The sequence below is a fragment of the Pavona decussata genome, unplaced genomic scaffold (assembly GCF_977016875.1).
Source record: "Pavona decussata unplaced genomic scaffold, jaPavDecu1.1 SCAFFOLD_195, whole genome shotgun sequence".
Lineage (NCBI taxonomy): Eukaryota > Metazoa > Cnidaria > Anthozoa > Scleractinia > Agariciidae > Pavona > Pavona decussata.
The window spans coordinates 2,361,043-2,385,965 of record NW_028145604.1 but is presented as its reverse complement, the minus strand read 5'-3'; the positions used below and the strand labels follow the sequence as shown (position 1 = coordinate 2,385,965).

Sequence of the window (24,923 nt, the reverse complement as noted above, 5' to 3'; positions counted from 1 at the left end):
TTGTGCCCCCCCCCCCCCCCCTTCCTCTGCTGGCAATTTTATCAGCTGCTAGTTTACTTGTGTTGGGGGTAGCAGCTGGAAATTGCTGTATTCATATAACAAAGCTGTGATTTATTTTTACTGTTAACAAAGCACTTCGATCATTTTTTGAAGTACATTTTAGTGCTTGGTAATTTCTGGGTCAATTTGATAGCTGTAAATCGTACTGCACCCAGTTCCAGTTTGAAAATTGCAACATTGATTCTGGCTGTAACTGTACTATTTTTCTTATCAGAAGGAAACAAATTCTGCTTTTTATCATATTTTTTGTTCATAGTATCAGACACTGGCTGAACTAATATCCTGGTAAATTTTTGTGAGTTGCTTGAAGTGTAATGCCTGCTATTATTAAGGTCAAGGGCAAAAATGAAAGAAAAGCAAACCTTGAAAATAGTGTTTACATTTTCCTCGCTGTACAAATTTGTCCTAGAGTTCACAAGTCCATATTTTATATTCATGCAAGACAGTATATAGTTTATAGTTTAACATAGGTTGACCAACAGCCTGGTAAAGAAACAAATCTGCTCACCAGTCTTGCATAGGTTGTTGGATGTAAGGTTTTGTTAATCCCCTTATTTACCCCATTTCTAAGAAAAGCTGCTTGACAGATAACAAGAAAAATGATCTGCAATTAGAATTTTAATATAAATTATATTGAAATTGGATTATTAATGGTCATTTGCATGTCTTACACTTTTTTGAATTTTCCTTTCTTTAACAAATACGTAGCCATTCTAGGGCCTGCAACTGTCAACAGCAATGGCTAAAGATTAAATATTCTTTCTCCTGTTAACTCAGAAGAAAACTTGTTATGAGTAATTTTTTTTTGCCTGTTTTAATAAGAAGGTTAAAAGTACAAGGAAACCTGTCCTTTCCATCGGTTTGATAGTCAGGCCATCTAATAAAGCCAGCCAACTGCAAACTTTTACTTTATAATTTCGAATTGCATGTAGAAATTAAAGCTAAAATTCTTTCTCCCAGAAACAACTATGTGTATATAATGTTTTTCTATAAACACATTAATTACATGGCTTTAACTCATTCAAAGAAACTTTCATTTGGTGCTGTGGAAATTTTAAAAAACAAAAATCTCAAAAACAATATTTATTTTCTCGTCGGTTGCCTCACGCTTTCTAAGCGAGCATATACGCAATTTCTAATCCTTATGATCACAGAAACATTGGTTGCTATTTTGATTTTTGCCATAACAAAATTAGTGATTTCAATGCAATCGCGTTAATTTGCATATGTTTGCATGAATTACAAAGGCAGAGTTTACATTTGCTAGTCAACATGGCAACAAGACACATATTCATGAAGATTACTGCCAGCGACTGATTGTCATCGATTTTAAAGACAATAATTGCATAAAATTTCTTCATACCGTGTTGTGCATGGTGTGAAAACTTCAGAACTTGCATTATAGGCGAAACAACTCGCGCGAAATATTCGTTTGGCGCGCGCTGCTCGAAATACGACGACTGATATTACAATTGACCTCAACTAAATTGTTCGTGATTGCATTGGTGATTGATTGCTGTTGGTTTGGTTGAAGAGAAGATGTCTGACGGGGAATCGGAGAATGTAAAGGTGGCAGTTAGAGTGAGGCCATTTATATCCTTTGAACGTATTTAAAACTTAACCGTACTTCAATCAATGGCGTTACCAACAATTTACGTACTAGTACTACGTACGATACTTCACAGGTTTCAAACTGTCATGCAGCTTACAACTGCCGCTAAAATTAAATTCAGTGCGTTTGGCCGATGCATCGCCTTATCGTGATTGTTTGTCACGATAAATAAAGCTTTTAATCTATTTTATCTGAGAAATACTTTTAAGTTCATGTGAGTGCTTTTTCTTACCATAACAAACACATTATCTTTATTTATTAGAGATTGATTAAGTTTCAACCAGAATATATTGCCAGCATACTAAAACAGCTCCTGGCTTTTCCATGAAACATGCAATTCCCATAACCTTGAATGCTATGTAGCATATATTCGCTAAAACGTTTCTTGCCGTCTTATTTAAAGGCTAGCTTTTAATTAAGCCTTAGATTTAGCTTTTAAACCACAATGTATGTACGACGTTAGATTGAAAGCGATTGAACGAGACCATAAGTGGTGATATTGGTCTGTGCTTTATTTGACAGCCGGCGCCACAATGATCATCGTACAAAAGTTGTGCTCCATTCTTTTGTTTAAAGTACAATGTATTTTGACGACGTTTCAGCAAGGGTTTGGCTTCGTTTCTATTTTGAAGTTTACTTGCCTTTTTTGAATAAATTATTGTTTCAGACTGGGGGAGGTAATAGGGGTGGTTAGAGAGGGGTGGCAGACTGCAGAATAAGATGGTCAGAGACAAAGCAAGTAAAGGGGTAACATTTCATGCAGCAAGTTTCTGGTGAAATAAACCAGGCAAGGGGTTGGACCCTGAAGTGATTATATTCTCCAGTCCATGAAATTGTTCTCTCCCCTCCCCTAAAGATAGGTGCTATAGAGGGATTAGCTAGTACTTGGGGATGTATGAACTAATTAACCCACATCCTGGATCTCATGTCCCAATGCCCTCAGCTTTACATTCCTGTCTACGAGAACCCATGTCCACACCTCCAAGTAAAATTGAACAACATGCAGCTTCCCAAAATAATCTGTCAGCAAACTGTCAGTCAACAGTTTGCTGACAGACAACTGGCTGGTGAAATGAAAAAATAAGTCTTTAGATCAGATCATTATCAGATGGTTGGTCTGAAATTATGTAATCAAGAACCAGAGAGGTCGCAAAGTAACAACTGAGTGATACTTTTCCTACCTGGTTTCAGTTTTATTCATCTAATTGTAATTTTTTGATGCGTACTTTTCCATAAAACTTATCACATTAACTCATGAGAGCACTTTTTTTATTTTTTGCCCAGATTTTTGTAACAAAAATGATGTAACAGAGGAAGACATCCACCAAATACCATCCCCAACCCAAGTGCCAGTCCTTGCAGCCTTGTATCCCATGTTCTCATAAACACGTCCCTGCATGGCTGTCGTTATTTGTACCCAACCCCCTTTTAAGCAGTTGTTGATGTTATTAAATGGACAGTCAGAGCTTTTCCCAGTACTCCTGTTTTAACAGCAATCAAACAGCCTGATAGTCTCCTTCACAGCCGCTCGGGCCAGAGTCGCGCAATGCTCCCCGGCCCGAGCGGCTGCGAAGGAGACTAACAGCCTGAGTGCACGAAAAAATATTGTTATAAATTAAAGCAAGTGATGTTAATAATACACAGGCTAACTGAAAGTGACCCCTTGTCAGTTTGTGATACAGAAACCAGCAGTGCCACAGATTCAAATGATTCTGTTGCTGTCCAGGTCAAAGTACGATAGTTATATTTCCTTAACAACTCTCACAATAAACGTGAAAAGGCCAGAAATGCGACGTTGATAGTGGAAATGAAAGGACAAACAACATATCTGTCAAATCCAGAGGAACCCGATGAAGAAGCTAAGAAATTCACGTTTGACTTTAGCTATTGGTCGCATGATGGGTTTGAGGAGAAACCTGATGGCTACCTGGCCCCCTCTGATCCACGTTATGCTGATCAGGTACAGTGAATATATAACATGGATTCCTAGTGTTCCAGATGAAGAGAAGGGTCTTAGGTCAAAAATCGAAGAAAGCTTCCTTCTTGACCCGACAAATTGAATGGTAAACTTAAGAAGATTTGTAGAGAACCAGAGCTATTGACCCCTCAAATATTTCTTTATTGACATCCTGACCTTGAAAGTTACCTGGAACACTGATGGATGGTTGCAAATATATTAATTAAAAATACTGGCATTTGCATCAAATTCTTTTGTTATGAACCCTTATATAAAATTAAGAACTTAGCACATAGAGTAGAAATCATGTCTTAGAACTTATTATGTAAACACTTTGTTAATTTTCTGTCGTTTTTGTTGTTGCTGACATGTTCCACATGTAACCATTCCCATGACTTTTTGGGTTGGAAGTTTGGTGTTGCTACCCCGTGTAGTCTCTAAATATGTGTCCATAACTGATGTTGAGGTGAACTATACACCCAATGCATAAATGGCTGATATTTTAATATTTTTTTGTCTTTATTCAAATTAGCCTCACTAGCCACGTCCAAGGTAAAATATTCTTTTGATATTTGAACTTAAGAACGAGGCTAGTGAGGCCAATTTGAATGTAGACAAAAGGATATTAAAATGGCAGCCATTTTTGCATTGGGTCTATAGACAGCAAGGGGCACACTACACCAACTTTGCAGTTAAATTTGGCCACAATGTTACGGATAAGCATAGCCAAATTACCCATGGAGTGGCAGCTATGTAGAACTGCTGTTTTTTCATAATTTATTAGAACTTATCATACCCTATATCTGTCCACATGGCTATTAAAAAATAACCCTCCTCCCTCAATATCTCTGAAAGGACCACAAGGTCAAGTCTGTCCATACAGCCAACTCATCCTCTGGCTCTGCCCAGGGTCAATTATGTGCAATTATATACCCTCAATAGACAAGATCTTCACTCAGGTACCAGAGCCTAGTTAGCCTTCCTAATTAATAAAGTCGTCAGTTACATCTTGTCTAACAGTGTTCATACATTCAAGAAGAGAGTGAATAAATTATCAACTAACAATGCTGATAAGACTCTGAGCAGCTGCAGATCATTGATAGCTTTTCTGAAGTTATAATAATATTCTAGTTAGTTTTTATCATCAAAAGCATCCAATAATAAGACAAAAAAATTGGGCTTGCACAATTATCTTGATTGATCATATACTGCAAGGCCTAGGAACAATAACCCCCAGCCCCTGCAAACCAAAGTTGTGTCTTGTGTTTACAAAGGGATTGTGGATCACTTGGAGCATTTATTTATAATGTCATGCATTGTATTTTCCTTGCAGATGAAGGTGTATAATGATCTCGGCAAGGGCGTTCTTGCGAATGCCTGGGAGGGATTCAACACATCTCTGTTTGCTTATGGACAGACAGGGTCTGGAAAGTCTTGGTCAATTGTCGGTTATGGTGCAAACAAAGGTAAAAGTTAGTTAGATATGGCAATAATTAGTAATTGAAGTAAATGTAATGGTAGGGATAAATGACGTTTTCTGTGTCTTATCAATTTTTACATGCAGATGTGGTCTTCAAGTGGTTGGTGTGTGCAATAGGCCATGCACGCAGCCGTAGGATTTTAATTTGAAAGATATAATGAAGGCATTTAATGGTGTTTGTTATCAAACTAATATTGATGTTATTTGTCGGCAAGAGACCTGTTGAATATTTATTTCTTATAACAGCAACAAATTTTTCTTTCATTTTCCAGGTATTGTGCCAGTGTTTTGTGAACAGATTTTTGTGGGAATAGATGAGAAGAAGCAAGCTGGTGATACTGGCCAGTATGAGGTACTTCTTCGAAACATTTGTAATAACTGACTCTGCAACTATTTTCATTTACTGCCAGCCAAATTAATGAATTTGTCAGCAAAAAAGCATCAAATTATTTCTCAAACTCACTAATAATTCATGAAGATAAAACAAGGTAATAACTATCAGTAACTCTTGGAAGAATTCAAAGCGCAGTTCACTAAATTGTTTTGATAATTATTATCATAAAAATTTGGTGAACTTTGCTTGAAATTCTTCCAAGAGTTACTGAAGGTTTGAGAAGCTATATCAAGCACTTGAAAGGGTGTTTCATGTAATATATCAAACACAAGACACAGTGTTTCATCACAGATCAAACACCGAGAGGAGAGTTGAAAATATGACGTGTAGCGGAGTATTTTTGACGAACTTCGAGGTTTTTGATATTGTGACGCAACACTGTAACGAGTGTTTGATATAACTTCTCAAACAAACTGATTTTGAAGGAGAAATTAAGGATGCAAAAACGAGGAGTTTTTCATCAGATATCCAAACACGTCATGGTGCATGATTTCCTTTGTCTTTGGCTTTTGAATTATTAATGAGTTTGGATTATTAAAGCTTTGGTTTTCAAAGACCTTGGAGTTGGCTAACAAAAACTTGACTGTGCCGCCGCCGACGTTTTTTCAACCCACTTCGACTCAGTGTTTGGAAAGCAGATGAAGTACAGTAAAAACCCGCGTGTAAGAACCTACTTTTTTAGAGTTTGGCAAAACAGGTTCTTATATTTTGGGGTACTTACTGGCATTTTAGGCTAAGTAGGTTCTTAATTAGGTTCTTAATTTTTATGGAGTAGAAAATACTGTAGTATAATATATGGTTTGTTCTTCATTATAAACTGTTACAGTATTTTATAGTATAAATGCTTAAAATCAAGAACAAACCAGTTTCAAAAAAATAAAACCAGTTTCAAAAAAATAAAGCAGTTTAATTCAAAAAATCAAACTGATTTGAACATTGAACCACAACATATGTTCCCATGGAGAAACTGGTAACAAGTCTAAAGAAAGGGGAACCAACTTGTCATGTTGATATTTCAAATATCAGAAAATGCCAGATCTAAACTTGCAACAAGAAATGGCTTTGTGTCTTCTGTACTGGTTTATATAAAAATGAGCTGCAAGATGATACAGGCATGGAACACTTAAACCAAGACCAAGATTACATACAAATGATACATTCTTTTAATTGTAGCTGAATTGTTTTATAACAACAGTTCACATTTAACATACATTGTGCATTTTTAGTTTCACTGTGCAATTTTTTGATCTCTAAAGACAACCTTTTTGGTAAAATATTGTAAATAAAATAGTTTAACCCCGCATATAAGAACCTGTTAAAATTTTTTTGGCTAAACAGGTTCTTATATTTTGGGGTATTAAAGTAGCCAATTTCTGCCAGGAGGTTCTTAATTTTCTAGGTTCTTACACGCGGGTTTTTACTGTAGTCTCTCTTCCTCATGTTTGATATATTGCCTATTATTAATAATAACTATTATATTTCTCTTTATTAATAAAAATGTCAACAACATTTATAAACCCTGAATGGTTTAAAAATTTATTATATTGGGGTTCCACTGTACCTGGCTTAATTCCCAATCCCTAATGCTAATGAGTGAATTGAATTGAAATTCAGTAAATAAATCATCAAATGCTAACAGTTTAATGGTTTAATCATTACAGGTGATGTTCAGTATGCTTGAGATCTACAATGAGAAAGTGCGTGACCTTTTGAACCCTTCAGATAAAAAGGGAGGCCTGCGAGTGCGTCAACACCCAAAGAAAGGCTTCTATGCTGATGGCCTTAAAACAGTACCTGTGAGTGACTACAAGGACATAGAACAGCGCATGGAAGAAGGAACAACAAACAGGACTGTGGCAGCTACTAACATGAATGCAACAAGCAGGTATACAGTTCACTCTGCAACTCTGTCCCAAATGCGATCAATTTTTATCTGTTTTCTGTGATGCAATGTTTATGTATTGCCTAGTAATAGACTGAAGATGAAAGAAGGGGGAAGGTTGGGGCATTTTTCATTTGTATGGTAAAACCAGTTTTCCAATGGGAAATCAAATTGAAAGGCCTTTCCCGGATCAGTTGGCTTTTTAGGTAGTGTTACCAAGGAGTTGAACTTTGCACTATCATGCTGCAAATCTATGACATGGTCCAAGAGGAGAACCTCAGTCAAGGGTCTGTGGATGACAACTAAGTGCCTGTAACCACCCCTGGTGTCTATCTCAAGTTCATTCATTCACTTCATCCTGTTTCACAATCATAAGGGGTGGGGCCAGTGCCATCGGCACCTATATAAACCAATGTCCAGTCCTATGTTCCCATCTAGAATAATGTAAAATGGACATGTCTGTTGCCTGTTCATTCAGACCATCATCATCATCATCATCATCATCATCATCATCATCATCATCATCATCATCAAACCCCACCCAGAATTCCAAGTAGTGGCCCTGATGTCCTCTCGGGATTGGTACAATGAAAAGGTGTTATGGTAATAATAATAATAATAATAATAATAATAATAATAATAATAATAATAATAATAATAATAATATTATTGTTGTCTTATTTTCAGCCGTGCACACACAATAGTTGGTGTGACGTTCACACAGAAGAGAAAGAATGAGGCTGGTGAAGAGACAGCAAAAACATCCTTAATCAACCTGGTGGACTTGGCAGGAAGGTAAGTCATTGTCAGCTTTAGGATCAATTCATTTGGTTGCTTAATGTTGATGGGACAGGAGGTTCTGATCATCCTACTTTCTACACCATTTACTCCCAGCTCCCACCCTTCCCCTGGTGTTTCCACCCTTGCAGTTCTTTCTCTTGCAAAATATAAAGCAGCACTAAAAATTTTGCTTGCTATTTCTCACATTACTCACTCCCCCTCCACCACAAATGTCATTTCATCCACGTCCCACTCCCCTGTCTCCCAGTCCCCAGCCCTTTCTCTTTCATTTCCCATTTCCTTCTCTCCCATTTCCCACCTTCTCCTCTTCCAGTTTCCACCCCCCTTTTTCCCAGTTTCCTTACCTTTCTCCTAGTTTGTATCCCCTTTTCTCCCAGTTCCCATCCTCTTCTCTTCAATTTCCCACCTTCTCCTCCTCCAGTTCCTAAACCCTTCTTTCCCAGTTTCCTCCACCTTTCTCCCAGTTCTTACCCCCCTTCTCTCCCAGTTTGTACCCCCTTCTCTCCCATTTCCCACCTCCTTCTCTCCCTATCCTGTCATCTCTCCAGGTTCTGACCTGTACCCTCCTGATCACCTCCCCCCCCCCCCTTCCCTCCCCATTATCAAATTGTATTATAAGTAACTGGTATTTGGCACCATGCAGTCTTTTCTTGATTTTGGGAAAACTAAAGACTAAACTCCACTAGACTGAGCCAACTTCTGACAAGACCACATGAAATGCACTTGTTGTTTTCACCAGTAGAAAATTTCAAGGATATCATTACGAAATTGAAATAATGTTCAAAACATATGGACCAAAATAGTACCACTGAACATCAGTGAACAACAGTTTTTTAAAATTGTTTGGTTTTGATTCTACATGTATGTAGTGAGCGAGCTGACTCTACTGGTGCCACAGGAGACAGGCTGAAGGAAGGAGCTGCTATCAACCAATCTTTATCCAGCTTGGGAAATGTTATTGCTGGTATGGATGTTATTTTTTTAGTCTTTTGTCATCCTCTTGATTGTTATAATTCTGACTTGTATACCTTTTTCTTATTTCACTCCCTTACTTCTTTTCAATTTTCATTCAGTTCCAATGCATTCTGCATTCATATCTTTTAAAATTTAATTGACCTTAAATTGTTTATTAAATTTTAGCTCTTGTGGATAAGGCAAATGGAAAGAATGTCAGAGGTAAGAATTTATCATTACATAGGATGATTTATTAGAGATTAGCTTGTTCAGGGGCATTAAACTTAACCAACCTTTAAGTCAGTGTCGTTTTAGAATATTAAGAAATTTTTTTTGTTATGTTTATAGTTCCATTCAGAGACTCAGTTTTGACAAAGCTTCTCAAGAATGCTCTTGGGGGAAACAGCAAAACTATGATGGTGAGAAATTAAGGTTATTATAAATAGACCTGTTGTGCAGTGTGCAGACCTTAGCAAGGGCTATTGAAATCCAAAAAAGATAATTGGGGGTAGCCACGCATTTTTTTTAGAGATAATTAAGCAACAATTATTCTTTAAACAGTAAAATACAAAGCAATATATAGCATTTTTTCCAAATTGAAGCTTTATTATCTCTGAAAAATGCATGGCTACCCCAAATTTTCTTTTTGGATACCAAGAGCACTTGCTTAGTTCTGCTTTCTCTGCAAAGTTTTTTTGAACCATGCAAAAATATCCCTGTATTAGTAGGCACCACCAACAGGAAACCCAAGTATTTTGAGATGCGCAGAACGTATGCACTGTAACAAAAGTAGTCACCGTCCTTAAAGGGACTCCTACGTAAGGCACAAGAATCTTCTTTTGAAATCTGGATGTGGATAAGATTCTCTTTCACCCAGGAAATGCACCAATCCTTTCCAACAAGTTGTTCCTGTCATGAATGTTTGGTTTATCAACAGAGTTGATAACTAATGTTAAATTGAACACCGTAAAGAGATTTGAGTGCTGACATTTCAAGCGTTTGCCCTTTGTCAGATTGAATCAGCAATTCCTTGATTCACTCAGCTGACAACCATTTGTTCCTGTCATGGTAGATTTCTTTCTGTTTCAATGCTGGAAACATTACTGCCTTGGAAACCACAATTTTTTCCCTGTCACTGAAGTGACAGGCTCCACAAAAATTACAATTAGACAAATTATACAATAACAGCATTACAAGTTGTTTTTAAAAGAGTTGAATTTATTTGTTTAGAGAGAAAATGGCAAAAAAAAAAAAAAAACCCGTACAAAACTGATCAAACACTTAACAATGGTTTGAATTTTCAGGACATACTTTTGGAACTCTACTAAAGTAGGTTTTGTGTTCTTATTTAGATTGCGGCTATCAGTCCAGCAGATATCAACTATGATGAAACCCTCTCGACCTTGCGATATGGTAAGTTTCTGCTACCTTAGCTGGCATGGCGCCTTCAAGTCTTGGGTATTGAATTTTGTGTCAGTTAATTAAGAGGGTTTGTAAATTTTACAGCTGACCGTGCAAAACAGATCAAGACATCGGCTAAAGTCAACGAGGATCCAACAGAGAAACTGATCAGAGAGTTAAAGGAAGAAAATGATAAACTGATGGAAATGTTGAAGAAGGCACAAGCAGGGGAGGCGGTAAAAATGTCAGCAGATGATGATGACGATGATGATGAAGGGCAGAAGGAAGGAATGTCGGAAGAAGGTAAGAACTTAATGAATTTTTTTTTTCACGTTTAATCTGATGGTAAGGGTGCATCAAATTAGACATTTACAGTGCGGATCCAAAGGCAAATATATGTATAGCATTTTATTACACTTTGAAATAACTAAAGATCGAGGAACACAAGAAAAGTTTTTTGGGAAAAAATATCCAAGTGGTCCTGTCACTGTCTATTTCATTTCCTTCAGTTTGAATTCTCATTCACTGGGTATCTAAGAAAACTGAGGAATCAAAGTTGTTTCAATTGTAACAGTCAATCTACACAACGTGTGACCAATATTTTTGAAATTTGAACCTAGTTTTCAAATTCACGTGTCAGTTTTGAACATTGACGGCCAGCGAGATAAATTCCCTGGAAATTTCCCTAGTGTATTGACGGTTAATAAAACTATTGATTTTTGCTTACGTTACAGCATTTAGTATTTCGAAAAAAACAATTGTTTCCCAAGTTCTTAATTTTTTTTTCAGTCAATGCAACTTTTTCGGAAACATTTCCAAAGAAATCTTCAAGATTCCATTCAAATGCCGGACATTACAAACAGGAATTCGAACGTTTTATTTCATTCTCGGAAATACTGGTCATGCATGGTGTAGACTGACTACGAAAATGTTTACTGCGTTTTGATTTGGAGTAAGAATTGGACCACAATAAATCATCTCTTTGATTAGAATAATTATGCTGAAACTAAAAAGAATACAAAATACGAGTTATATACTATTATTTGATTGCTGTGAGTTAGCAAGAGTTTTAGATGCATCTTGAAAGATAATTTTTCAGAGCATTAAAGAAATTCTGTTTATTCCTACCCTGGAATACGTCCATTCAAACACGCCCTACTTTTACCATTAACTTTACCAAAAAGAAAAAAAGAACTGAATGACCATTTTGCTCCCCTTTACAGTTTTTGCTGTAAAAAGTAATCTCGGGGAAGAAACCAGAATAGTTTTGTTCATAATTAATTTTAATCATCTTTTTCAGAATTGGCTGAGCTGAGGAAGCAGATAGAAGACGAAATCCGAGCATCAGTGAGTTCTTCCTAAGATATGAGTCTCCTATCCAACTTATTGTCTGGTCTTGCTGAGGTGAACGCATTAACCAATTTTGTTTTGTTTGTTTTAACCTTCAGATGGCTCAGACTGAACGTGCCACCGAGGACATGAGTAAAAACTGGGAAGACAGGGTTGCAGAGTCCAAAAAGGATGCTAAGGTAGGTACCTTTGTTTAATTTTTAAGTTCCATAAATTTCTTAGGTTACGTTCGATTGACCTTATTCCGGAATAAGAATAAGCGGAATGGCTGTTAAATTTCTCTTTTTAAGTAATTTGGGAAGCCAGTTCTGCAAGCTTTTGCTGGTACATGATACTTTAAGAACCATCTTGTACTTCAGCAACTCCTGAAACCTCTTGTGAGGGATTTCTTGTCATCATTGTATGTTAGTATTCTGGAATAGGGTCCGTCGAACGCACCCTAAGGGAACAGGGGTCAGATTGATGAAGCCGTCCATGTTACTAAAGTTTTAGGTGACAAAATACCTAAGAAAACGGCCGGTTTTCTGTTCTTCATAATTTGGTCCGAATTTCTGAGGTGATTTAGGCCTTCCAAACAGACATTCAACAAAATATTGAACCGTTGAATGTCCGTGATTAATTAATGTCCCATTCTTGCCAAAAGGATAGTGTGTACAATGAATAATCAAGTCACTCGAGATATTTCACGGTATTCCCAAAACAATGATATCCAGTGCTGCTGTGTGATGTTTTATTTCTGATCAGTGGCTGTTGTTTTATATTCTAAGGACAAAGATGCGGAGAAAAAAGAACGTCAAGAAACTCCTCATCTGTGGAATCTGAATCCTGATCCACAGTTGACTGGAATGATTATACAAATGATAAAACCTGGTGAGTGTTCTTCTTTCCATAAAGAGCTACTGCTAAACTCAAGGGCACGGCACCCAAAGGTTTGTTTCGATGGAATATCTGTTCGGTAAACCATTACCCACCTCTAAAATTCGGATTAAATTGTAAAGAAAAAGTAGCGTTTTCTTTAGCGGAAGGTCACCTGAAACTTTCGCAACGTTGGAAACCTAATCTCTTTTGTTTTCAAGGGGGGGGGGGGGGGGGAGGGGGGAACGTTGTTAAAACTGCGAAGAAAAGGCTAGCCAGCATTTTCGGAAAGCCAACAGCAGTTCGTAATTGTTCGAGGAGTAAGATTTCGTTCCTGGCTAAAATTTTCGACAGTTTAAATTTTAAACTAAAGAATTCGATCTGATCAGACTGTGTTAGCTCGCACAAATTTGTCTTTTAAAAGGCCATAAAATGATTTTTTTTAAAGACTTTATTTACTACTTTACAAAGCACTACAACGCTATCTTACATTACACTGCACTATCTCGCTTACATTTACTTGCTTACATTATTTGCCATATATTACAAAAGTACAAAATTTTGTGAAATTTTGGCGTAAATAATCGATTAAGCTTTATAATACTTCAGAAGTATGTTTACTGGGGCATTTTGTTTAACTCGCGGCGATACTTAACCGGATCCTAATAAATTATTTTCATTATTTTTCACTCGGACGCCATTGAAACGTTTCACGGCGAGGTTTACATTTCACGGCGTGAAATATTTTACTCCTTTATAATTTTATTTTCACGGCGTGACTGGGCGGCGTGAATTTATTTCCCAGTCTCCAGATTCACTCCCAGAGTGAAAACGTTTCGGAATAGCGTGAACTCGGCGTGGAATTTCCACTTCACGGTGTGAAGTTTCAAATACACGCGCCGTGACCGTGAAAAAATTCACTATTTGGAGTGAAATCCATAAGCCCTCCTTTCGCGTGGAGGGTCACAAATAAACAATACGCTAACTATGTCATTACCATAGTTCCTAACTATGTCATAATTACTAATTACACGGTTTACAACAACACAATACAACCATCTCAGAACATAGAAAATAGGGTTAGTAATAGACTGGTGCAAAGAAGATAGACAAGGAGAGAAAAAAAAACTTTACACATCGCAAATGCAGAGAGTGGTCCACTTAGCTTCGTATTTTCCACAGTTTGAGTTTTTAATGGCCAATTGTCTTTCACATTTGCCATAAAATGATGTAAGAATCCAGGAAACAGCATTTTAACTATGTGCTAGTTGGGTGCCCTGTGAACTGGCAACAGATAGTAGTGCGTGATCATTGAAAGTCTTACATGCAGTTTGATAACTTAGTCCTAACCTACCTTTCTGTTACTTTTTTCATTTCCAATTTAGGAGTTGTTAAAGTTGGTAACAAAAAGGCTGATCCACCTGCGGATATTGCACTGACTGGACTAAAGTGAGTTATTACGTTTGGCGAAGGAGAACGCAGTACTAATCTTGTGTTGTGCTGTGTTGGTTATCATGTGGCACGTGCTAGGTTGCCTGTGTCTCTAAGTTTCATAGCTGTAGCTACGTAGGCAGAATTGACTTTTGTTTCCTGTGTATCTTTTTCCAGTGCATTCTAATCCGTTTTATTTGTTTAGTATCCAGAAGGAGCACTGTGTAATCAAAAACGAGAACTCTAAAAAGATCACCATCAAGCCTGTTGGTGATGCTAGAGTTCTCGTAAATGGAGAAGCAGTTGACGATGACGAAGAAGAAGAATTGCACCATCTTGACAGGTATTTTTTTTTTTTTATCAAATGATCTAGGATGTTTAATCTTGTTTACAAATAGAAAAGAAGTAGATCTTCTTGTGGCTATAAGAGCGATTTGATGTTAGAGAAAATGTACCTTGTCAAATATATGAGCAGTTTTAACCAAAGCACAGAGAAAATCATACCAGTGTCCGTTTAATAAAGGAAAACGGAACGAAGCCTCCGCCAGCAGGGTAGTGCAAGAAAAAAGATGGTTTATTAATCTGAATACTTTGTATCCGCTGCAAGCCTGTGTTGGATCTCTTCCTTATGTATGTTTATTTTTTCGTCCTTGTTAGGGTTCAGTTTGGTACAAGCCATCTGTACGTGTTTCATCATCCTGCTGAAGCAAGCTCCTCTTCCTTAAAGCAGGCAGACATTACCTATGAAATGGCGCAGGAAGAGATCGCTAAAAACGCTGGTTTGGATGTGGATGACCAAGCGGAATCCAAAGGTAACTTGAACACTTCAATTCTCCTGAAAATTACACAGTAAATTACACTGCCACATTTTTGAACCTGAAGCAAATAATTTATAGTGTCCCCAATTAGCAATACAGTGCTAAATACTTCGACACTTAAACTAGTCATTGTAGCTGTTGCTTTGCGTGGAAATTATCGCGTTAGTAAAAAAAATTTGGGTTGGTTTGGTTTTGTACCTTGAGGCTGACATCTACATCTTCATCTACATGAGTAATATGCAAAACTCCCCGGAGGGTCATACCGTAAGTTTTAACAAATAGAAAATAGCAAATATAGAAGGTACAAGTCTGCGTGTAGTGCCAGCTACTTGAATATATGTATGGCGGATAAGTCAAGAAAATTGTCATGATTAATGACTATTTTCTGAAGCCGTCTGTTCATGCTGAAAAGATAACATCGTCATTCTGATTGGTTTGATCAATTGGTACAAGTGTTTTGAAAAAACTTTGCGAACTAAACCTTAGTGAAACCAAAAAAGGTTGCAAAACACCCTCATTGACAATTTTCATCTGATGTTTCTTGCTTTCGGATTTCATGATGCTCACCTTTTATCGATTTTATTTGTTTTTTAGAGACGATGTTGTTACGAGAGGACCTCGCTGATCTGATGCCCATGGTGAATGAAGCAAATGCCATCAGCCAAGAGTTGGATAAGAAGGTAACGTATCCACGCTAGGGTCTGTGTCACGCTTTAGGGGAAGATGTCACGTTTAGAGTCCGTAACGCTCTTTAGGGGGTATATGTCACGCTTAGAGTCCGTAACACTCTTTGGTGATAGATGTCACGCTGAGAGTCCGTAACTTTCTTTTTTGAAAGGGGGGGGGGGGGTGGGGGTAGATGTCACGGTTCGAGTTCGTAACACTCCTTGGGGGTATATGTCACGCTTAAGGCTGGTTTCCATATGATCGCGGATCGCAGATCGCAGATCGCAATAAGGTCTGCGATCGTCTGCGATCGTCTGCGATCATATGGAAACATACTTCTGCGATCGTCTGCGATCCTGCGATCATGATCGCAGACGATCGCAGACGATCGCAGAAGATAGAACATAAAGGCTGGTCTCCATATGATCGCGGATCGCAGATCGCAGATCGCAATAAGGTCTGCGATCGTCTGCGATCATATGGAAACATACTTCTGCGATCGCGATCTGCGATCCGATCCGCGATCATATGGAAACTAGCCTTTAGAGTCCGTAACACTCTTTGGGGGGTAGATGTCACGCTTAGAGTCCGTAACACTCCTTGGGGGTATATGTCATGCTGAGAGTCCGTAGCATTGTTTGGGGGGTTGATGTCACGCTTACAGTCCGTAACACTCCTTGGTGGTAGATGTCACGCTGAGAGTCCGTAACATTCTTTGGGGGGTCAGCTAGAGTCAGCTACATAAGAAATGAATCATGTAGTTTGGAGCATTTTTTTCCGTAGAGTTTTTGATTACACGTTCTCTGATTTTTGTTCCAGGTTTCGTTTGAAGTTGTAGTTGTATCCGCTAAAGCCCGTGGACTTCCCGAAGGAAGACCAGAGGTTAGTGATATTGCAGATTTTGTATTCTTGTTAACAGGAAAAGAGAGTGGTGGCTTCTCGTTGATGGTCCCATCTGCGGACGACATGATGAGGATGATGACGACGACGACGATGATGATGATGATGATGATGATGATGATGACGATGACGATGACGATGATGATGACGATGACGACGACGACGATGACGACGACGATGGCGATGACGATGACGACGACGACGATGGCGATGACGATGACGATGATGATGAGACAGGAAAACTTTAAATTTAGATCAGGAGATGACCGACGTAATAAAAATCGGCGTCATTAGAAAACAAAGAATTTTATCTAACAGCACAAATAGAAACTACCTTTTCAGTAGACACTCTCTGCCTTTCTCAGAAACACGTCCAGTGTTATTGATAAGGTAATTAATATTTACCAACACTATTTCAAGGTAAACATCATTTCATTGCTGGTTGTACTTTTTTCTTTTTCTTTTTCTTTTTTTTTTTTTTGGCGCTTCTCCAACAACAACAACAACAACATGAACTTTATTACGTTTTTTTTTTACACAAATATTTACAAACATAATAAAAAGATACCGCAGACTGGTGAAAGTTACTCCGAATAACTAAACAACTAATCTAGTTGAGTAACAAAATTTAATATTTAAACTTAAAAGGTTGTTGGCAATGAAGCGTTAAAATGAGAAAAAGAGCAAGGGAAAAAAAAAAAGAAAAAAGTATTTTTTTGGTAATAAATAAAAAAAGTAACTAAATAAATAAAAGGTCAGGAAGTTAATAGGTACCAGTTGTCTTTCACTGCAGAGCGAATTCTCCAATTAATGGACTTGTTACCCACTTTCTTCTTGGAAGTTCGCATTGTACGGTGGTTCCATTCTATTCCATTTTGCTTTATTCTGTTCTTTTCTACTTTATTTTAGCCATATGTGATCATGAAGGACTTGCAGAGTGGAGCAGAGTATCTGTGGCCTCGGTCCAAGTTCATCAACCGCAAGTTTGCCATGCAGGAAATGTTCCAAGATTACGAGGATGGCGATGATTGGCAGCTCCCGGATGAGAAAGACCCTTTTACTGAAAGCCCGGATGCTGAGACTCTGATTGGCTGCGTTGAGGTGTCTATGCAGAGTCTCGGATACGTGGTGAGTAGAATTTTCAAAAGCATGGGTTTGTATTTTGACTAAAACTTAGGATAATTTATAGGTAAATGGAGATATAAATGCACCATCTCCTCAAGATTCCTGAAGACTTCCCGGATATTGTCCGAAGGATTTTCCGAAGTTTGCCGACGATTATCGAGGGAAATCCGACGTTGTTTACCAATAGCTTTCAAGTTAACTCGCCCCCCCACCCCCCCCCCCCCCCGCCCAAAAAAAGTCATGGTTTCGTTGAGGGTTTCTGAAGGAATTTGTTTCGCGTTCGCGTTTATCTGCTTTGCAACAATGTCTTCCACACGTTCCACGTTCCAATCCTAGCAGTATGCAGGATATTTGTCCCATGAACCTAGTTTAATGGCCTCAGCTCTCATGAGTCTCCTGTAGCTCAGTGGCAGAGCACCCGAACTAGTAATCGGAAGGTCTTAAGTTCGACTCCTGATAGGAGGACTCAGATTTCTTTTTGCCGAGTATGCCTGTGTCACTTTCTAGAATAATGCATCATTCTCTTTCGTTCACCAAGCTTGAAATATACCATCACACTTATTTCATAATGTCTTGAACAGTTTAACAGCATTGTCTTGATGCTGTCGTTTTTCCTTTCAGCTGGACATGAGGGAGCAACTCAGTGCCACTGACTTTAGAGGAAGAGAAATCGGTTACCTCAACGTACGTACACAATGCTTTCTTTTGAGGTGGATTAATTTCTTTTTAAGAGTTTCTCATTTGCTCTTTCTTGTGGTCTTTTATGTAGGTAGAAGTTGTGCCATTGAACGACAAAGGAAAGGAAATCACAGAAGAAGATGATATATTTGTCGACGATCCCAGGCAACTGGTTAGTTCGTTTATTCGCTTTTTCGTTCCTTCATTTGTCTTTCCTTCATTCGTTTCTTCGTTCGTTCGTTCGTTCGTTCATTCGTTCGTTCGTTCGTTCGCTCGTTCTTTCTTAAGTTAACACTGACAATGGCCCTTGCTATCTTTCATGTTAATACCTAATCTCGTCTCGTTTATGTGGCATAACAAGGCTGGTGACTGCCCATGTCTGTGTCCAACTACTGGTTGTCTCTTGCAATGCCGTCGATTATAATTGACTGACAGCCATCGTATCCCCGATAAACAGAAACAGACAAACTGAGGATCCGTTGACTTCTGTAAAACTTCCAAGGACCTCTTGAACAAAGAGAAGCAAAAATTCATTAGTAGCTGGATCTTGGTGTAAATCGGGAACAGCATGGACTTAAAAAACAACTTCAAAGATGCTATAAATTTGTTGAAAGTCAGCCCAATATTTCGGTCGGACAAAGCTGACTTTTATTCAAGGTTTTGTTAACCGTTGATGATGGTTAGTTTTCGAAATACTGAGCAAACGTATTAAAAATCATAGTAGTTTCAGCCTTGCATTTTATAAAGATTTTACCAGACCAGTCACCAACCATGGACGTGAACCTTGGATTCCGCTGAGTAACGTTGTTGAGTTGTTTCCAGATATATCCACTGAAAAAGTTGAAAGTCGCAGTACGAGTTTTAAATGTTTTACTGTTTGTCTACTAACAGCACGGATCACAGTTGTGTGTGTACCTGTTCGAAATCAATTCTTTAATCGTTTTTGTCCACAGGAAGGAAAGAAACTGGATTTTGTTGTCCGCGTGCAGAGTGCGAAGGGAATTCCCAAACGATTCACGGTAAGCAAGAGAGTAACTCAGTCTTTAACCTTCTATGAGACGCTTATTATATTTATTTATTTATTTATTTATTACTCGGGCCGTAAGGCCGCACGAGTTAAGTTTTCGGTCGCGTTATTAGCCTGCAGTGCAGGCGTTTTTTATGGGCGAGCGCTGAATAATAAATTTAGATAGCGTATTTGAAGGAGGCTGAGGGGGAGGGGGGGCAGGGAATTCCCTCCTCTCCCCCTCCCCCCTCCTTTATTTCTCAGCCAGTCGTCCTCTCCCTTAGGGTCACTTTTGACTCGCTCCAGCCCTCTCGCGCTTCCTCGACCAAGATGACAGCAACGAAGTATTATTCAGCGCTCCCGCTCCAAAAATACGCCTGCATTGCAGGCTATCGCGTTATCAATTTTTTTTTTTTATCTTTTGGGTCGCGATGGGCCGAGAGATAAGTCTCCGGGCCACGAGTTAAGTTCTCGGTCTCTTTTTTTGTACTCGGGCGGCACGAGTTACGTTTTCGGTCGCGTTATCAAATTCTTTTAATTTTTTGGGGGGGTCGCGATGGTCCGGAACCCTTTTTTAGTTTATTCATTGCGTCATAGCGCAATGAATGAAACTGTTGAAATAAGTTAACGTTAAATTGTTGAAACTACAATCTTATTTTACATTTAATTGGAAAACATGGAAATACTATTTCTGTGTCGGACAAAACAGGATTTAATTATCGCTCATTTTCGCTTTTAAATTTCCCGGGCGCCGCCATGTTGGTTTTCATGACGTAATACGGTTGTTCAATTGTTTCACACCAAAGAACTTCTGCTTACTGACAATAGCGGTAACCGTATGACGTCATAAAGTCCAAGATGGCGGCGCGCGGGAAATTTAAAAGCAAAAACAGCCGATAATCATATTTAATTTATAGCACACTTGAATGTTATTTCCCCTTTTCAAACTAAAATTTACAATTTAGACATTTCCAACAATTTAATATTTAGGATACATCTTACCTTAGAAGGGCTTTGTGAATCTGTTCCCTTGGTCTTGATGTTTTCTATCGCCACTTTTGAGAATTGTATGACAAATCAAGACCGCTTCCAAGTTAACAGGTTTTTGCTAAGACTTATCACTGGCATTTTGTTTTTTCGTCCAGGATGTGTATTGCAAGTACTCGTTGTACCTTGAAGCCGACATTAAGACAAAAGTGATATCTGGAACAAGGAATCCTGAGTTCAACTATGAGAGAAGATTTACCTTTGAACAGTGCACACCGAAGGTAAAGAAACGTCAAAAGCTTGTTCGTGCCTGATGCGCACAGTATCTTCAAGGTTTCTTCCACAGTGAAAAACTGTTAATTTTGTTTTCCTATTCCCCTTAACTCTTTTCTTTCTTTTGTTACACTTTTTAATTCGCAGTTTATCAAGTTCCTGACGGATAAATCGGTCATGGTCCAACTATGGGGAAAACAAGTCGTCGACAAGAAACCGGTCAACACGGCGGCAAAGAAAGGCAAAGACACGAAGGCTATCATGAGAGCGGAGAGCAAGAAACAAAACGTAAGTGCAGGTTTGCAAGAGCGATGAGTTGTTAGCTTTGTGAGTTGGCTCAGTTGGTTGGGCACTGGACTACGGTGTCAGCTCCCGCCCGTATAAACACATGGGGTTTTCAAATTACTGAGTAAGAAGGTGATGCCGTTTCTGTAATCCCTGTAGACGGTTAGTCTTTCATGTGGATTGGTTGACCATGTAGAAAAATATTCGGACCGAAAAAAAGGCCCGAAGACGTAACGAACTCAGGTGTGACCAACTCCATCGCTAAAGTGTAGTCAAAGTGTCTGATAATGGGTTGCTGTGTGAATGAAACGACAAAAACAGCAAGTGGAAAAGCTGAAAACGAAGCATCTAAGGAGCAACGGGAAAATTGGTTTAGATTCTGATCCTTCTTGATGAGGATTAGTGGTTTAAATTTTTTTTTGATTTGAAAACTTTTCGGCAACTGAACTAGTTTATTTTTTTGTCCTTTGTCGTAGATTCATCACCGCAATTTGGAAAAATGGAAAATGAAAACGAAACAAAGCTCGGGTGCAACGGGTTTTCAAGTTATGTTATATGATTTTGTTTTATTTTTCCTTCCAACGCAGGTGTCACTTAATCCAAATATGATGAGAAGTATGGCCGAAATGGCGACGCTAAAGAAGCAAAATAAACGACTTCAAGATAAAATGGCTCAGCTTCGCCAGTTGTGTGACAAACAACAGGCAGCGTCCAAAACTACGTTAGAGGTACGTACTGTGACAGGAGTTTTTAACCATTACAGTTATCGGGATGCTTTTGCTTTTGTTTTATTGCCGAGTACAGTAAAGCGGCTTTCACTACATCGATAAGAAACAGAGACAACGCAGAGAGCTCGAGGCAAAAAACATGCATCTGGTGCCAAGCGCGGGAAAATGTGCAACAGGGTGCTAAGCGCGGGAAAATATGCAACTGGTGCCAAGCGCGGGAAAATGTGCAACTGGTACTAAGCGCGGGAAAACGTGAAACTGGTGGTTAGCATGGGAAAACATGCAACTGGTGCCAAGCGCGGAAAGTGCAACTGGTGCTAAGCGCGGGAAAAAGTGAAACTGATAGCTAGCATGGGAAAACATGCAACTGGTGCCAAGCGCGGGAAGTGCAACTGCTGCTAAGCGCGGGAAAAAGTGAAACTGATAGCTAGCATGGGAAAACATGCAACTGGTGCCAAGCGCGGGAAGTGCAACTGCTGCTAAGCGCGGGAAAATAGGCAACTGGTGCTAAGCGCGGGAAAAAGTGAAACTGGTAGCTAACATGGGAAAATATGCAACTGGTGCGAAGCGCGGGAAAAGTGCAACTGCTGCCAAGCGCGGGAAAATGTGCAACTGGTGCTAAGCAAGGGAAAACCTACGGACGGCCAGTTATGATTGGTTTCGGTATTGCTTGTTATGCAGCTGTTGTCATTGGTTAAAGAAGCGGGCAAACAAGAAACCGATACCAAGCACGGAGAAACGCAGACCCGACACCAAGAGCGCTCCAGAAAACGCACCTAGGCCCTGATTTGATGTTGGTCAAACTCCCGAAAAGATTAAGTACCCGAAAAACTATTTTACACACGGAAAATTCATTACCAAACTTCAATTTTTGTTAATTTTACAAAGCAAAAACATTTTAAGTTTCGCAAGATTTTAAGAAACACGTTGAGTTAGTTTGTACCGGTAATCTGTAGAAAAGAGATAAGGAAAATACCTTTTGGGACCGAAAGCACTTCGGGAGCTTTGAGAAACGCACACCTGGTTGCTTGAAAAGTAGGATATTAATAACAATTATTAAGAGCAAAGGAAAAATTAATTTCTTCTTGTAGTCAATCGCTCTGAGATTCGTGTATTTGTCGTTTGCAGGTATTTGACGTACGAGCCATCATTGGAGATACAAATGCCAATACTCAAGCTTCTCCTACAAATGCAAACACTCAAGGTGCGCCTGCGCAGCGGAGCCAGGCCGCTGGAGGGAATGCAAACGAAAGCAGCGCTTGCACAATCTTGTAACTCAATTATCAACACTCAAAACTTGTTACTTGTTAATAGTTTGGATTGAATCACTCACGCAAAGCACACAGATACATTCACCCATTTTGACAAGTTCAAGGTAGTGATTTTGCGTAAATGTTCATTTGTACTATCTCTCAATCTCATTTTGTATGAGATCACATGCGCCGCACCCGTGTAAGGGAAGCACATATGACAAAATGCGCCACTCTGGAATAAGCACGACAACGCAACGCTTATTTAAAACATTTGAGCTCCAGGACGTCGCTTATGATGGTGTTACGTTGTGCAACTAAATTCGTCTTGCAACGGTATAACATGAGAGCTTGTTCGGTGCAACTTGTCTTCAAACATGATCGGGAGACTTGTTTTAGACGTGTCAATGTTGAAATACACTGTTCGTTTGAAACCAACTGCAGAGGCGTCAGTGACAGAATTAAGTCTGTTCTTGTTGTAGTTATAGTTTATGGAGAATATCAAAACTGTTATTTAACTGAATTTTTAATGAGCACGTCCCAAAAAGCGCCACTCTCGAACATGCGCCAAAACAATAATAAAAAACAAGAGGCAATTTCCCAGTTGTTTTGAACCTCATTATGAAAGCGAGGCTAAGTGCAAAGTTTTTCATGTGAAAAATAGTTTTGTTTGCATATGAATGAAAATTAATTTTCATAATAAAAACTATGCACAAAGCCTCACTTTCATAATGAGGTTCAAAGAAACTCGGAAATGGCCTATAGACCTTTCCCAGTCGGCGACCGTGTTGAGTCTCAGGAGAAAAAAAAGCTTTGTTTTTGTACGGCTTGCTTCGTACTGAATTCGCGTGTGGACGAGGCTAGCCGTGCAAAAACAAGGCGTTTTATTCTCCTGAGACTCAACATGACCCGCAAAATAAATGTATATAGAAACCCACAGCGCACGGGGTTGCAAAGCCTTGCACTAACCTATCACGGTAATATGTAGTATGCATACGTTGAATTTTGGTATATTGAACGTAGCGTGTTATTGGGAAGTTTGTGAAGATGTAAAAAAATAAAGGTTTTTTAACAATTTCATGTTGCATTTTTACGTGTGTGAGAGAAACCGTTTCCAAAAATTGCTGGTAAATTTTTTAACTCTCAGTCTGGACGACCGACAATAAGCCTAATTAGTTTCTTTTGTGTTAGATCATAGATCAAACTAATTTTTGTTCTGTAATCATTCAACGAGACTTGTTTTCACTGGATAGCCATTTTTGGAAATGGTCGAAATGTATAAAAAAGGACGAATGTCTTCCGCAATTGCGTAAGTTCCCACTGAAAATTCCCGCCAAAACAAGAGAAAAGAAAGTTCTTAGGTCAGGCTTTACAAGTCTTCATGGGAACATCCAGGTAAAGATGCACTGCCTTATGGGAAGTCAAAATTATTCTGAGGATCCTCCGCTTTTTTCTACCAAATGATTTGGTTGATGCACTGATTAGAAGAGATTGGTTACGAATTTACTGCATCGAGCCATAGTTAATTGAATTATGTTGGAAGGGCCGCGACCGTGCACAATCCTTTGCTTTAACTGTTCACACCACAGTTGAATATCTTAGCAGGAACGTTTCTATTGGTCAGTTGCTCCAACACATTTCAAAATCTATTGTAGTTTGTGCACGGTCAAGGCCAAAAACGCTAACAAAAACATATAACAAAGGAGTTTGTCAAGCTTCATAACCATTGCCTTTTACTAACTATGATCGAGCATGGTTATCTCAGTTATGTGTGGCGGTCGAACTTAAAGAATAAGGAAAAGATTCTACATTGAGAGCTCGAAGATGAGTTTTTTGTGAGTCTGAGGTTACTAAATCGTTTTACGATTTACTAAAAAAAGGTTGAAGTTTTTTTATGTGAAGACTGGTCTGCGCTGTGTACCAACTTACCCATGCTAAAATTGTATTGGTAAATCATGAAGATTAAATTTAGTAAACTAACAGTCTCACAGACTCACATCTTTAACGGAATTTGCTTATTTTATTTGTTT

At 38.7% G+C, this 24,923-nt stretch overlaps 1 protein-coding gene and 1 long non-coding RNA gene across 2 annotated transcripts; one reads left to right on the top strand and one right to left on the bottom strand.

The window, feature by feature from the left end:
• Positions 1-82: 82 nt before the first annotated feature.
• On the top strand, positions 83-23,973 carry LOC146461739 (kinesin-like protein KIF28). Its single transcript, XM_085086563.1, has 27 exons — positions 83-1,654; positions 3,439-3,632; positions 4,963-5,095; positions 5,382-5,461; positions 7,165-7,388; positions 8,073-8,180; positions 9,056-9,150; positions 9,327-9,362; positions 9,489-9,559; positions 10,493-10,553; positions 10,647-10,844; positions 11,842-11,888; positions 11,990-12,070; positions 12,659-12,761; positions 14,132-14,195; positions 14,383-14,520; positions 14,835-14,989; positions 15,590-15,675; positions 16,481-16,543; positions 17,471-17,689; positions 18,308-18,370; positions 18,456-18,536; positions 19,318-19,383; positions 20,516-20,638; positions 20,778-20,918; positions 21,503-21,643; positions 22,772-23,973. Exons 1-27 carry the CDS (start codon positions 1,600-1,602, stop codon positions 22,916-22,918), a joined length of 2,973 nt encoding a protein of 990 aa, XP_084942689.1. The 5' UTR covers positions 83-1,599; the 3' UTR covers positions 22,919-23,973.
• LOC146461738 (uncharacterized) lies at positions 23,415-24,670 on the bottom strand. Its single transcript, XR_014857327.1, has 2 exons — positions 24,635-24,670; positions 23,415-24,399 (listed from the first exon to the last, which is right to left on the bottom strand). It is a non-coding gene; the product is annotated as an uncharacterized LOC146461738 (long non-coding RNA).
• Between the last annotated feature and the right edge of the window lie 253 nt (positions 24,671-24,923).

What these genes read in the sequence shown, in the direction of transcription:
- LOC146461739 (XM_085086563.1), top strand. Translation starts at nt 1,600, where the DNA reads ATGTCTGACGGGGAATCGGAGAATGTAAAGGTGGCAGTTAGAGTGAGG. An exon ending in CTTGGGAAATGTTATTGCTG is followed by an intron (nt 9,151 to 9,326) that starts GTATGGATGTTA and finishes ATTAAATTTTAG; the next exon opens with CTCTTGTGGATAAGGCAAAT. An exon ending in GCCAAGAGTTGGATAAGAAG is followed by an intron (nt 15,676 to 16,480) that starts GTAACGTATCCA and finishes TTTTTGTTCCAG; the next exon opens with GTTTCGTTTGAAGTTGTAGT.